Source organism: Etheostoma spectabile, chromosome 21 (genome assembly GCF_008692095.1).
Source record: "Etheostoma spectabile isolate EspeVRDwgs_2016 chromosome 21, UIUC_Espe_1.0, whole genome shotgun sequence".
Classification (NCBI taxonomy): domain Eukaryota; kingdom Metazoa; phylum Chordata; class Actinopteri; order Perciformes; family Percidae; genus Etheostoma; species Etheostoma spectabile.
Window position 1 is genome coordinate 8479481 of NC_045753.1, and position 14206 is coordinate 8493686.

The 14206-nt window shown below is 41.3% G+C and overlaps 1 protein-coding gene across 1 annotated transcript in view; it reads left to right on the top strand.

Moving 5' to 3' along the window:
* cpped1 (calcineurin-like phosphoesterase domain containing 1) overlaps window positions 1-14206 on the top strand; it is a 78595-nt gene that overhangs the window by 20351 nt on the left and 44038 nt on the right. Inside the window, exons 3-5 of the mRNA XM_032501545.1 lie at window positions 4-176; window positions 4385-4510; window positions 4674-4806. Of these exons, the coding sequence (XP_032357436.1) occupies window positions 4-176; window positions 4385-4510; window positions 4674-4806 (432 nt within the window). The remainder of the gene's footprint in view (window positions 1-3; window positions 177-4384; window positions 4511-4673; window positions 4807-14206) is intronic.

Below are 14206 nucleotides of genomic sequence, written 5' to 3' on the forward strand. Positions count from 1 at the left end.
CAGACACCCCATTCAGAGAAGGTCAGGAGCGAGACCTGAAGGCAGTCTTGAAAGGGACAGATCCCTCCATCCCGCTGGTGTTTGTCAGCGGGAACCATGACCTGGGCAACACCCCCACTCCTAGGACTCTGGAGCAGTACTGCAGTGCTTGGGGAAATGACTATTTCAGCTTCTGGGTGAGCAGACATTTAAGAATGTTTAATTAGTAGCAGAAGTAGTAAAGATGCAGCCAGTAGTATTGGCTGTTGCTTGGACGGCTTATTATGACCATGGGCCCTGGGCACAAATATGCTTAAGGGCTCCGAACTACAAACGCATGCATGTTTTTCTTAGCAAACCCTTTCCCTGCTCACTAGGGCTGGGTGTGGTTTAAAAGTAATGATACCAGTTCCAATAAAGTAATTACCCTAGCCCTACCGGTAATACCTAAATAACCCTCAAAGTGATACTGATACTAATAGAGTACTTCATTTGATACCTTTTTTCTCCCATTCAATTCAAATAGAGTGTACAAAACAACACAGCATCGACATCACAGATTATTTATTCATTTACTTACATTATTTATTTTCTATGGTGAATATATACATACAGTGGGGAGAACAAGTATTTGATACACTGCTGATTTGGCAGGTTTTCCTACTTTACAAAGCATGTAGACGTCTGTAATTTTTATCATAGGTCCACTTCAACTGTGAGAGACGGACTCTAAAACAAAAATCCAGGAAATCATATTTTTTAAATAATTAATTTGCATTTTATTGCATGTCATAAGTATTTGACACATAAAAAAAGCAGAACTTATTATTTGGTATAGAAACCTTTGTTTGCAATTCCAGAGATCATACGTAGTTCTTGACCAGGTTTGCACACACTGCAGCAGGGATTTGGGGATTTTCTCCAGATCCTTCAGGTTTCGGGGCAGTCGCCGGGCACTTTCACATTCACTTTGGGTCACTTTCAGCTCCTTCCAAAGACTTTCTATTGGGTTCAGGTCTGGAGACTGGCTAGGCCACTCCAGGACCTTGAGAGGCTTCTTACGGAGCCACTCCTTAGTGTGCCTGGCTGTGTGTTTCGGGTCGTTGTCATGCTGGAAGACGCAGCCACGACCCATCTTCAATGCTCTAACTGAAGGAAGGAGGTTGTTGGCCAAGATCTCGCGATACATGGCCCCATCCACCCTCCCCTCAATACTGTGCAGTCGGCCTGTCCCCGTTGCAGAAAAGCATCCCCAAAGAAGGATGTTTCCAGCTCCTTGCTTCACGTTTGGGATGGTGTTCTTGGGGTTGGACTCATCCTTCTTCTTCCTCCAAACACTGCGAGTGGAGTTTAGACCAAAAAGCATCAGACCACATGACCTTCACCCGATCCTCCTCTGGATCATCCAGATGGTCATTGGCAAACTTCAGACGGGCCTGGACCCCATGTCAAAAACATTACCCGGTCTGCCTACTTCCACCTACGAAACATCAATCGCCTCCGCCCCTCCCTTACCCCCCACACTGCCGCCATCCTTGTTCACAGTCTTGTCACTTCCCATCTGGATTTCTGCAACTCTCTTCTCTTTGTTCTCGCTCACAAATCCCTCCATATACTTCAAATGGTTCAGAATTCAGCCTCCCGCATCATAACTCAAACTACCTCCATCCACCACATCACTCCTGTCCTCCAACAGCTCCAGTGTCTCCAGGTCCAGTTCCATATCCAATTCAAAGTCCTCCCTTTTGCATTGAAGGCCATACACAACCCCCCCCCATATTTATCAGATTTTCTCCAGCATCCCACTCCCTCCCGCTCCCCCAGATCCTCTTCCTCCATACATCTCTCTGTCCCCTCCGCCCGTCTCACCACCATGGGTAGCAGAGCATTCAGCTGCTCTGCTACCGGTCTCTGGAAGTCATTACCCCCACAACTCAAAACACTGCCTATTCCACTTAAATGTCTATTGCTCTACCTTTTTCTGTTATTGTTGTATAGTATTTTTTTTTCTCTTTTTAAAATGTCTTATGTATGTATACCCTGTATGTATACCCTGTATGGCGTCCTTGAGGTGTTTTAAATAAAATGCATTGTTATATGTAAATATGCATGTTTCTCTTTTTGTGGTTTGTAAATGTAGGACATTAAAAAGATTGTGTTAAAGATAAATTATATTAATATAAAGCTATTCATGATGATTATTATAAAGCAGAAAGGCTGGGTACCGTATTTAATACTTTTCGGCACCAACTAAATTGCCTCTAAAGTATCAAGTATCGAAAAAATGCATCGCCATGCAAATACCAAATTTTAATATATAAATAGTAAATCTCATCAGTGTGCCCATAAGCGTGCAGCATGCATCTACAGAGATCTTATAATGTTTGTTATTGGCTGCCTAATGTTACACATCATAGAGGCATGCAGGAAAAAAATCTTTGTTACACACAGAGAGCTGAAAAATAAATGGAAACAAATTGTTAATTGTTATTAAAGTATTGCTTAGGAGCCAGCCCTATAAAGCAGTGTAAAAGGGGTAGGATTAAATAAGCTTCTGCTTCTCCCCATTCCTTTTTAGACAGGTTAAATTATATTTAGTTTTAGTTTTTGTTCTTTTAGTTTTTATTGTACTACTTTTTCACATAATTGAAATAAAGCATTCATTCATTCATACTCGTCATGTGAATGAAGCATTCAGTTGCATAAAATGCCACCATCACTCCTCCCCAACACAAATGATATGATATGTGGGATGTACTGTGCATGGATGTGCTGTCCTATGGGCTAATCACAGGTCACATTAAAGCTATAGAGCGCGACTAATATTAATCAACATCCATTACATTCAAGCTATTGGCAAATTAGTTGATAAAAGGCTTATTATGTAAATGTGCTGTATTTATATAGCGCTTTTCCAGTCTTAACAACTGCTCAAAGCGCTTTTACATCTACAGGAAACATTCACACACATTCATACACTGTGGCCGAGGCTGCCGTACAAGGTGCCACCTGCTCATCAGATAAACACTCACACACATTCACACTCCGATGCGCAGCACCGGGGGCAACTCGGGGTTCAGTGTCTTGCCCAAGGACACTTCGACAATGACTGCAGAGGCGGGGGATCGAACCACCAACCTTCCAATTGGCAGGCAACCGCTCTACCACTGAGCCAATTATTATTATTATTATTATTAAGCCAATCAGCGCCACAAAACACTCGCTGTATTTGCAAAATGGTGTAGTTCGGTGACAGTCGCGCGCAGGAGCTCGAGTGATGTTTTGTACATCCCCAACGAGAAAGAACAACAGCAGCGTTCAACTTCAGAGACAGGTGAAGGCATGGCTGAAAACCCGAAAAAGCACCAATGAAAGGTTTCAGTTAGAGATTGTACTGCTAAGAAAGACCTACATTTTCAACGGAAGGATTTAAAACCCCAAAAAGTTTGGTTACTACTTGGTACTGGGTAATTTCGGTCCATACTGCTCACAGGACTTGGGCGCACAAAAGCACAGTGCCAAGTAACCTGCACACCGTGTACTATCTTGCAGTTATGTGGATTATTTTGGTATGTGACATCAGCCGTATTTTGGCTCTGTGCGTACCATGTACAGCTGCAGCATACGTTGTCTTTCAAGCCGTACCCCCGCTATTTAGTATTGTACTTTCATAAAAATGGGGAACTCACGTAAACAGAAAAAAAGGGAGAGAGCCAGAGCTGTCCTGACATTTAATCTGTAGAATGGGTCAAGCTTTAAAAACTCAGTGTCCTACATTGCCCATAATGCAACTCAATAACAACTTCCATTAGACCTTCCCTGCCTTGTAAATACCTACGTTTTCCAAACTCCACTCTAGTTTGTAATGCAGGTTTTCTGTTATAAATTTGAAGTCTAATTTGAGATAGCTCAGATGACATCACTATGATATCATCAGGGTTATTTTTTCAGACTTTTGAAAGCATCCCCCAGAGCCATGCAACATTACAAAACTGTTTTGGCCGGCCCACCCATATGGGAGTTTATTTCATGTTAAAATCATGGTGACATTTACATGTATGCCCACTCCCATATATACAGAGTTTTTTTTACATGTTTCTAATCACTTGAACAAACCTCCAAGCCGCCCTCCACTCCAGGGCCTTGCTCACAGGCTCACTTTGCCCATGCGTTAACCAGTGTACAAGCAGTAGAAGTGGACATTTTGAAAGAAAACAATTCTTCATTGATGTTCTTTGTGGAAGTTAGGCTTTGCAGCAGTATAAGTTATACATAAAAATGAATAACTGTGGGAATACAAAAGTTGGGCTAGTAGACAATGTGCTATAAAATTAGTTGTTGTTGTTGTTTGAGAAATGAATGAGGTGTAGGTAACCTCTCTGTCTTCTTCTTCCTTTTGTCTCAGGTGGGCGGGGTCTTTTGCCTGGTTCTGAACTCCCAGTTGTTCTACGACGCCTCGGCCTGCCCTCAGCTGAAGGAGGCCCAGGAGACATGGCTGGAGGAGCAGCTGAGCAGGGCTTCCTCCTCAACGGTAGATTGGCACAATTCTATTCTTATCTGATTTATGAAGATGTTCAGCTAGATAATGTCGTGTTTGGAAATCGCTGCCGTCTGCAGCCATTTGACACAACAATTGGATTTTTGTCTTTGGAGATCGGCAATGAACCCATCCCCTCACGTCTGTCTCTGTTCAGGAACCCAAACCCAAACACATTCTGGTGTTCCAGCACATTCCTCTGTACCTAAAGAGCCCCGATGAGGAGGACAACTACTTCAACCTGCAGACGGAAGTCAGACAAAATCTGCTGGACAGGTTCAAGAGGGCAGGTAGGACAGCAGGATTTTGTTACTCCAGTTACTGTGTTTTACTACAGTTACTTGTCACTGATCAGGTTTGTGTCCAGTATTTTGCTCAAGGGCACTTCAGCATGACAAACAGTTTGCATTGTTTCTTCTAACTACAAGGTCTTGCCAATCCAGATTTGTGTACGTCTTTGTTTGGCTACAATGTCCTAACTTTTAGTTGGAAGTCACAAGAGAGATAAGAGCTTTGAAAGTTTTCAAAGTTAAGCAGCTTCCAAAACCTTAAAATATCAGCAGTATTCCCTGTAATAATGGATTTAGGCCACTTCGAAGTGGTCTTACATTTCTTGGCTTAATACCTCTTAGCTAATATTCCCGTTAAACCTGTTCATTTTTAGCATATCTAACTGGAGCACAGTTAAGATCCCAGCCCAGAGGATTAATATGCCATTAGCCAGAGCCGTAGGAGGAGCTCCAGGCACGCACACACACAAACACACACACACACACACTGGTGTAATTGAATTAATGAATGTATTCACTCCCTATAAGAAGAATAATTCCATAATCAAAATCCTTTGTTGACAGCTTATAAGAGTCTGATACAAGGGTATCGGGACAGGAAACTCTCACAAGGACAATACGTCTTTAAGAAAACACTCAAACACACACACGATTGCACGCACACACACACACACACACACACACACACTGCCGATTGACAGGACCGCTCATACGCCCATGTGTCATGCTTCTCAATCATGCATCAGGGTGACTGTCGGGGGATGGTATTTGTTTAATTATCCAACCATTATTCGAGCATGCATTTAACCATGTTGGCCCGTTTTGGTCTGATAACCCATCTCCCTCATAATTGATTGCTCATCCAAGGGAACACTTGTTAAAGATTTAAAGGGCAGTTGGTACAAGCTTATTATATGCAGGAACGGAGGCTATTACTATTTGTGTAGAACACGCTACGCACAAGTCCTTTCTCATCCACACTTTTGTTCACACATGTCTTGCCATCAGTAAAAAATTCCGACTACATACTTCAAACATATGTATTGTATGAACCATAACCATACGTGTGTTCATGGTTATTAAAAATTGATGGCAGACATGCTGTAATGATGAGTACACTGCATGGCTTTCCCATGTTTGGAAGGACACTGGTTTACAGCCAGAAAAAGGATGTGATTTGGTTACAGTCTGTGAGTTATCATGTCATTGTCGTATTTTGCTCGTCACGTTCACGCACCTTCTCTGTCCTGTCCCACACATAACAATGGGCTCAAGCAAAATGTCAAGATCTGTCTTTTGAATTTATCTGGAAATTTCTACTGCTCGGATGTAGAATTTTAATGTTACTGTTAAGTTATCCTTCGTTTTCCCCGATTTGTAGTGATTAAGATCATAGGAATGAAATGAAGTGCAGCGCAGCTTTATCATTGTTAATAGCTCTACATAAGACAGCTAAATGTACTAAATCTAAAACAAAAATGTTGATGACTTGACAGAAGTAATCAAACCAGTCATTATTGATTTATATACAGCCTTAGTCTCTTTGTTCTTTCCGCTCTCCTCTGATCCCCTGGTTTTTTCTTTCATCCTCCTTCTGCTCTCTCCATATCCAATTAGGAGTGTCTTGGTTACTGATGCTGTAACGTCTGCGCTCTGAATCTTCTGTAGTATGTCCTGGAGTCATGCTTGTACAGTAAAAGAGCCTGACTGTAATCATCGTTGTGCTCTGTGTCAGTTTGTGATAGAGCTGCTACTACTACTAGGTTTTTAATGGTGAGGTTCCATAAAGGGAAATGCAAACAGCATCCTCCGGGTCTGTAAAATGAAGCCAATGCGGAAGAATGGCCACTTTAATCTGGCTTCCAAAGGGAATTATGGGAGTCCATGGAGGACGTCTATGTTCTACACAGTCTATGGGGAATGTTTCTTTGTTGCTCGGTGGATTGGTCCACCACTTTGATCCAGATTCTATCTCCAACGCGAGCTTGCCAATTTTTTTAATTTTTTTTTAAGTAAAATGTCATGGCAACTATTTGATGGATTGTCATGCCATTTGTTCAGATATTCTTGGTCCCAAGAGAATGAATCCTAATGACGTTGGTGATGGCTTTGATGAATTGCCATGAAATGACATATTGAGATTCAATAACTATGGTTATGAATGGCATTATGTCGTTTCGTTCATCAGTCTATCCGTTTTAGATATTGGTTGTCAAAGGTTAAGGTTACTGTGACATCACAAAACCAGCTTTTGGCCGTAACTCAATCATTTCTATGCTAATTATGTCAAATTTCACACAATTTATGAGTTAAAATAAAGAAGCGACATTTTACTTTTCACCGTGACATCATAATGTTCTGCAAAAATGCTTTTCTGGTCATTTTTCAACAGCATAAATGGAAATTGTGACCATATTTCCTATTTGGTCAGATTCTGAATCTTGGTTGCCCATCTTAAAACTGGTGATTTTATGGATTTTCAGGGCTGCGGGGTTGAAGAAGCATCCCCGTTTTAGAATGTGTAGCTTCTTTGCAGCAACATCCATAATCAAAACATTGTCTACTGTCATGGCTACAACTTTGTGTTCTATTCTGTTCTTCTAGAAGTCAAGCATAAGCACATTTGCTGATATTGAGCTTTAGGTTATTCAGCTTATGATTGTCGTTGCACCATGTGTTGAAGCTCTTTATCAGTCCTGTGTACTCCTTTGTAATAAAATAAATAAATAAATAAAAATAGTCTCTTAAGTGAACACAGCATGTTTCTCACTGGAAATCATTCACTGGAATCACAAATGTCAAAAAGTACACTTTTATTAAATTCACTATTAGTGAGTCTTCACTACATATACAGTAAAGAGTCTGGACGGATATGGGTGTAAAACGCTACTTGACTGGGTGGTGGAGACATACAACAACGAGGCTGTAATTCTAGTTTTGTATGTTAGCTGCAAAATAAAGGAATTGTAAAAACCTCCAAGAAGTAGGAGTTCCCTGTAGGGCAAACAAGCGCCCGGTAAGAAAATCCCAATGGAGAGATTGTTTGCTTTTTTGGGAAGAAAACAATTGAAATACACGTAGAATTGCAGAAAATTAGGATATGTTATTTACTGCATGTTGGGGAAAAAACAAGAGCCAGGGCAAGTGTGTTGTTTGTCTTCCTGTGTATGCGACGAGGGGCTGTTTCCTCTCATCCGTGGTAAATTACATCCCTTCTGGACATACATTGGTTATGGGAATTTTTTTATTTTTTATTTTTTATTCTCTGCATTGCGTTATTCACGCATCGTCTCCCTCCCATGTTGGTCTGTCCTCACCGCTGCACCCTGTGATGGGAAGCCTCCAGATGTGCGCTTATACTCAGCTGATCATTACTGTCATTACAGTAAAGGGCAGCATCTTTAACCTCACACACACACACACACGCACACACACACACACACACACACACACACACACACACACACACACAGACAGTTTTGTCTCTTTTGCTAAAAAAAAGATTAAGGTCCTCACCAGAACAGTTAAGCATTGGCACAGACAAAGCATAAGTGTCATTTTTCCACTGAGATTTTCATTAAGTATGAAGTTGACAAGGATAAGTCTCTGTCTATGTTTGTGCTGCCAGCACTTAAATAATTTTACCTTCAAAGACAAATGTAGTTCCATCAACAGTTGAAGGATTACCTTTTTTTTTTAGTGGAAAAAGAATTAGTGTCGAGATCCCTTCAAGGAGTTCTGGAAAGCTCATTACAATTCTCTTTGTACCAATAACACATGGACTTTGTTTAAAAAAAATTCTTCACGGATATTCTTCTAAGTTAGTGTTAGAAAAATTATGATACATACTATTTCTCTGATTATTGTTAAAACTATTTGCATAAGAATACCATATTATACCGAGCACTCTAAACAAGATAACCATGGAGCCATGGTCTGTCCTGGTGAAAGGGGCAGGATGTTTCTGGGGGCAGAGCAGGCGGAGGACATTCCCAGGCCCAATGAGATAAACCGACAACATCCACTTTGTATTAACATCCAATTAGTATAAATAAGCGGCTCTAGAGAGCTTCCAGTTAGGTATTTTATTTACAATTCTGTAGTGGGGAAACTGTCTCCTTGTGTTCACTAGTAAAAATGAACTTTGATACTACTTCAGTGGTCACTGTCTATTCTTGATAATTAAATTATTCTAACAGCTAGCTACCTCAAAAGTTCTTATTGGGTCTTAAGCCAAACCAAACAACAGTCTGGCAAGAACACAGAGGTGAAATTGGTCGACTGTCCTCATTCGTTTTGTAATAATTCAAAATGACCAAAATGGAATCGTTGGTAGTTACAACAACATATGTAAGTGCTCACTGCGGTGTGTAACTGAGTTCCTCGACCACTCTTTTTGTGGTGTCAGTTGACTCACAGCAGCTGGGGATTTGGCGCAGTATTTGTGAGGTTGTCATACTGCCTTCTGCAGTCCCCCGCCACTCCAGGGACATATGATGGAAGTAGAGAAATACTCCCCTGCAGACAAAGAAATACACTTAATTGATTTTTCCTCATTGAGGTATTTTTCATTTTCTCGTCCTACTCATTTTCCGCATGTGTGCGCGCATGTGTTTGTGTGTGTGCGTGTGTGTGTGTGTGTGTGTGTGTGTGTGTGTGTGTGTGTGCGCATTTTGCATATAAATTGCTCAGCATTGGTGCATTTTTCTATGCATGATATATTCTACAGGAAGAATCTATATGTTATCTCAGTAGCACAGCTGCACATGGTAGAGGTGCGACTCCAATTAGTCTTCTAGACTTAGTCTGGCTCGTCGGAGTGAGCGGTTCCACCCTGGGAACTGTTGACTGCATTCCAGCTCATATTAATGATACACTGTCTCTGCGTGATGACCCCCTCCCGGGAAGCTAAAGCTTTCCCTTTTTTGGTTTAATTGCACAAGCAGTTAATATGTTTTTGGATCCAACTTTGATTTGGTTGATATTAAATATTGCCTTTAATTCTGCACAAAGCTATTAAATTGAGATTCATATGATTCGAGTTGAATCAAAGGATATGTTTCAAACGCTCAACTAAAGCCCTATTTGCAAGGGCAACGTTTCGTGCGGTGCAGTCACACGGGATAAGCAACGTCTGTATTTTGCTGGAATTTACTGACGTAATCCCCAGCATATATGATGTCAAGACAGATAAAAACTTCTCATTCATAATTGCAGCCAATACAACCCCAAATCACTGAGATGCCGATTCGCATGGGATTAAAATAATCACACCTCTGTGATTGGTGAAATATGGTAATTTGCGATGGAATTTTTACCTTAAAGTACCTATATTATGAAAAAAAATCACTTTTTCTGGGATTTGGGGTGTTATTTTGGGTCTCCGGTGCCTCCACACGCATTCAAACTTGGCACATAATAAACCTTGCTGTTTTGAGTGAGATACGGTTTCTGAATGTCCTCTGCCTTCAGTCACCGATGGAGCTGTTCAAAATCTCCATGGCATTCTACCTCACTAGCCGAGACGAGGTGGCTAACCTTAGCATGCTAGCTTGTTCTCAATGGCGAAACACTGCTACAACACACATTTCTACACCATAATCTACAAAAGACCTACTTCCATGTCCCTGTTCTGCAGGTATTCCACAAGTGTGCCCTCATTTAGAAACAATCTCCCAGCTAATCCTGCGTTGTACTGACCAAAGTTGGAAAAACAGTAGCTAGCTGATGTTATGATAACCGAGCTACTGCCCATGAGCGACTCCCAACAAAGTATAGAAGTGAGATGTCTCACTCTGAAAATATATTTAAAAAATGGTGTTTTTTGAAAATGAAACCATGTAAACCTATTCTTGTACAACCTCAAAATACAATAATGAAACTGAAAATGAGAATGATATGGGCACTTTAAATAATCCATGGCAGACTTGCGCGGGATTAAGATCACAGACGACTTCCGCAACTACAGTATAACAAATTACTAGAGGTCCCCAGGTAATACCCGTCCCATGTAAATAGGGCTTAAGTCTGTCAACTTGTTTTTACTTTCTTGTGGTATTTACTACTTAGTAGAAGACTTTTCAGTCGCCACACTACAGCCAGTCTGTTGGTAACAGCCACACAAAGCGCTAAACACCCTGGAGAAATGACTTTACTCCTATTACTGTACTGTATGGGTACATGTGTTTGTCCTCGACAGTGTCATGAATTGGAGTCATAGTAAATAATTCTATCTTTGCCCCCACCTACGCCAGTTTTTCAATGCCTGAGTGCAACTCAGCCAGCAGTTAGTTACTGCAAGCAGAGGAAGAAAGATATGTAGTTTTCTTGCTCTATTAGGATGTTGAATTTAGAGAGAACAGGTTTTATGCTTATCAAGAATATCTTCAGAGAAGATTGAATTCCCATTGCTGGAGGCCAGTGTCTTCATTTTTGATAAGGCGACTAGAGAAACCGAAATCCCAGCTCTTAGCCTCTCCTCTCCCCATGGAAGGAGCACTGTAATTAGATTTCTTTCCTCCTCCTCCTTCTCCTGCAAGATTCATATCCTACCTCCAGAATACCTTCAGTGCGCATGCAAACAAGGCCAAATGCATGCACATTTACAGACAGATAAATACTTCCACGTTGCCTCCAAACCCTGAAGAAGAAAATCCAAAAACAACAGTTGCAGCTGAGAAAATTCCTTGGAATTCCCAACACTGCTAGCAGCGGTAGAGTTGTACATACAGTAGCTAATTAGAGGTGAAGATAAGCCATGTGCCTCGCTGCATAGTCTCTTTGTCTTTCCCCCTCGGTCTTTTACTCTTTCTCTCTCTCGGTTGTCTTTATCAGCAAGGGTCCTTCTCTGTTCAAAAGCAAAGTCACATTTATCATCTTCTGGGGATTGGATAAGAGGCCACGGTTAAGCCTTTAACCCCTTTGTTTTAATGGTGAGCCTGAATAATGCTTTTGCTTTCTCTCATTCTGTGTTTGTCTTCGTCTCACTCTGTCTTCGTTCTTTAATGGGGACGACCTGGGTATTCAGACCAGAAAAGAGGGCCTGCCATAGTTGGGGCATGTTTTTTCAGATACTAGTAAGATGATACGATCCAGGAAGGCCAGCTTACGTAATGGTTTCTTTGAGTTTGAGGGCTTATCAGACACTGGAACAAGTTTGTAATACTATGAGAATGCATTTTACAATTCAAGAAGGTCATGACTGTGACAGTCATATATCTTACCACCAGATCAATTACATGGTCAAATACCGACCATGAAAGTGTATGTGAAGATATTTTATTGGCCAACGTAGTGTCTTGCTCGATGACTTGCATTTCGTTGCGGCGAAAGTTTAACCAGGTTTGGCTTTTTTGCCAGTCCTTTTGTGTTGGTGGCAAAGCAGTGGCCTCATTGAAATGAATGAGGAGGCCGTGTTTTTTCCATTCTGTCTGAACACAGCCGTAGTGTACTGATCCATCATGTCTTCAAGCCTAATACGCACTGGACTGTTAGAATGGTCGATATCCATCGAGCAATCCTCAACACTTCCTGTTCATTTACTGTTTCGATTGTATATCGATTGAAATGTTGATGAAGGTCCTGCCTTGTTTCTGCTGTTTGCTTTTCTCTTCCGCAGCAGGTTAAAAGTAATTGAGATTTGGGTAACCACAGATGCATATGACTACATTTCCCTTGTTTATGGACTTACTATGCAGCAGAAATCTGTTACACGCTACACTCTGCTACATGTGTGTCAGAAACACCTGAAAATATACAGGTAAAAGCCAGTAAATTAGAATATTTTGAAAAACTTTATTTATTTCAGTAATTGCATTCAAAAGGTGTAACTTGTACATTATATTTATTCTGCACACAGACTGATGCATTCAAATGTTTATTTCATTTAATTTTGATGATTTGAAGTGGCAACATGAAAACCAAAACCGGTGTCACAAAATTATATTACTTAAGGCTAATACAAAAAGGGAGTTTTTAGAATGTTGGCCAACTGAAAGGTATGAAAATGAAAATACGAGCATGTACATACTCAATACTTGGTTGGAGCTCCTTTTGCCACATTACTGCATTAATGCGGCGTGGCATGGAGTCGATGAGTTGCTGCACTGCCAGGTGTTATGAGAGCCCAGGTTGCTCTGATAGTGCCTTCAACTCTTCTGCGTTTTTGGGTCGGGCATTCTGCATCTTCCTTTTCACAATACCCCACAGATTTCTATGGGGCTAAGTTCAGGGGAGTTGGCTGGCCAATTTAGAACAGAAATACCATGGTCCGTAAACCAGCACGGGTAGATTTTGCGCTGTGTCAGGCGCCTGTCCTGTTGGAACCTGAAATCTCATCTCCATAGAGCAGGTCAGCGCAAAGCATGAAGTGCTCTAAAACTTGCTGGTAAACGGCTGCGTTGACCCTGGATCTCAGGAAACAGAGTGGAAACTTTACACCTAGACTTCAGGCAACGTGGATCCTGGCCTCTCCTGTCTTCCTCCAGCTCCTGGGACCTCGATTTCCAAAGGAAATGCAAAATTTGCTTTCGTCAGAAAACATGACTTTGGACCACTCAGCAGCAGTCCAGCTCTTTTTTTCCTTAGCCCAGGTGAGACGCTTTTCGCGCTGTTTCTTGGTCAACAGTGGCTTGACACGAGGTATGCGCAGTTGAAACCCATTCTTTCAAGCGTCTCTGGTGGTGGATCTTGAAGCACTGACTCCACAGCTGTCCACCTCCTTGTGAATCTCCCCCACATTTTTGAATGGTTTTTTTTTCACAATCTTGACTAGGGCGCGGTGACCCTATCGCTTGTACACTTTTTCTGACCACAGTTTTTCCTTCCCTTTGCCTCTCATTAATGTGTTTGGACACAGAGCTCTGAGAACAGCCACCCTCTTCAGCAATACTTTTGTTGCTTTCCCTCCTTGTGCAATGTGTCGATGGCGCCTTTTGGCAGCTGTCAAATCTGAAGTCTTCCCCATGTTTGTAGGCTTCAGAACTGGACTGAGAGACCATTTAAAGCCCTTTGCAGGTTGTTTTGAGTTAATCCGCTGATTAGTTTGTGGCACCAGGTGTCTTCAAAATTTAACCCTTACACAAATTCTAATTTTGTGACACACGGAATTTGGATTTTCATTTGTTGCCACTTCAAATCATCAAAATTAAATGAAATAAACATTTGAATGCATCAGTCTTGGTGCAATGAAAAATATAATGTACAATTACACCTTTTGACTGCATTACTGAAATAAATCAAGTTTTTCAAAATATTCTAATTTACTGGCTTTTACCTGTATGCTTTTCTCGCCTACATTTTTACCCCCAAAAAAGTGATGCAGTTTCCAAATACTTTTGCCCTCCTGGATGACCCTGAGGTCATTGGAAAGTTAACACTCTCAATTTGTTGTTTCTAGTGG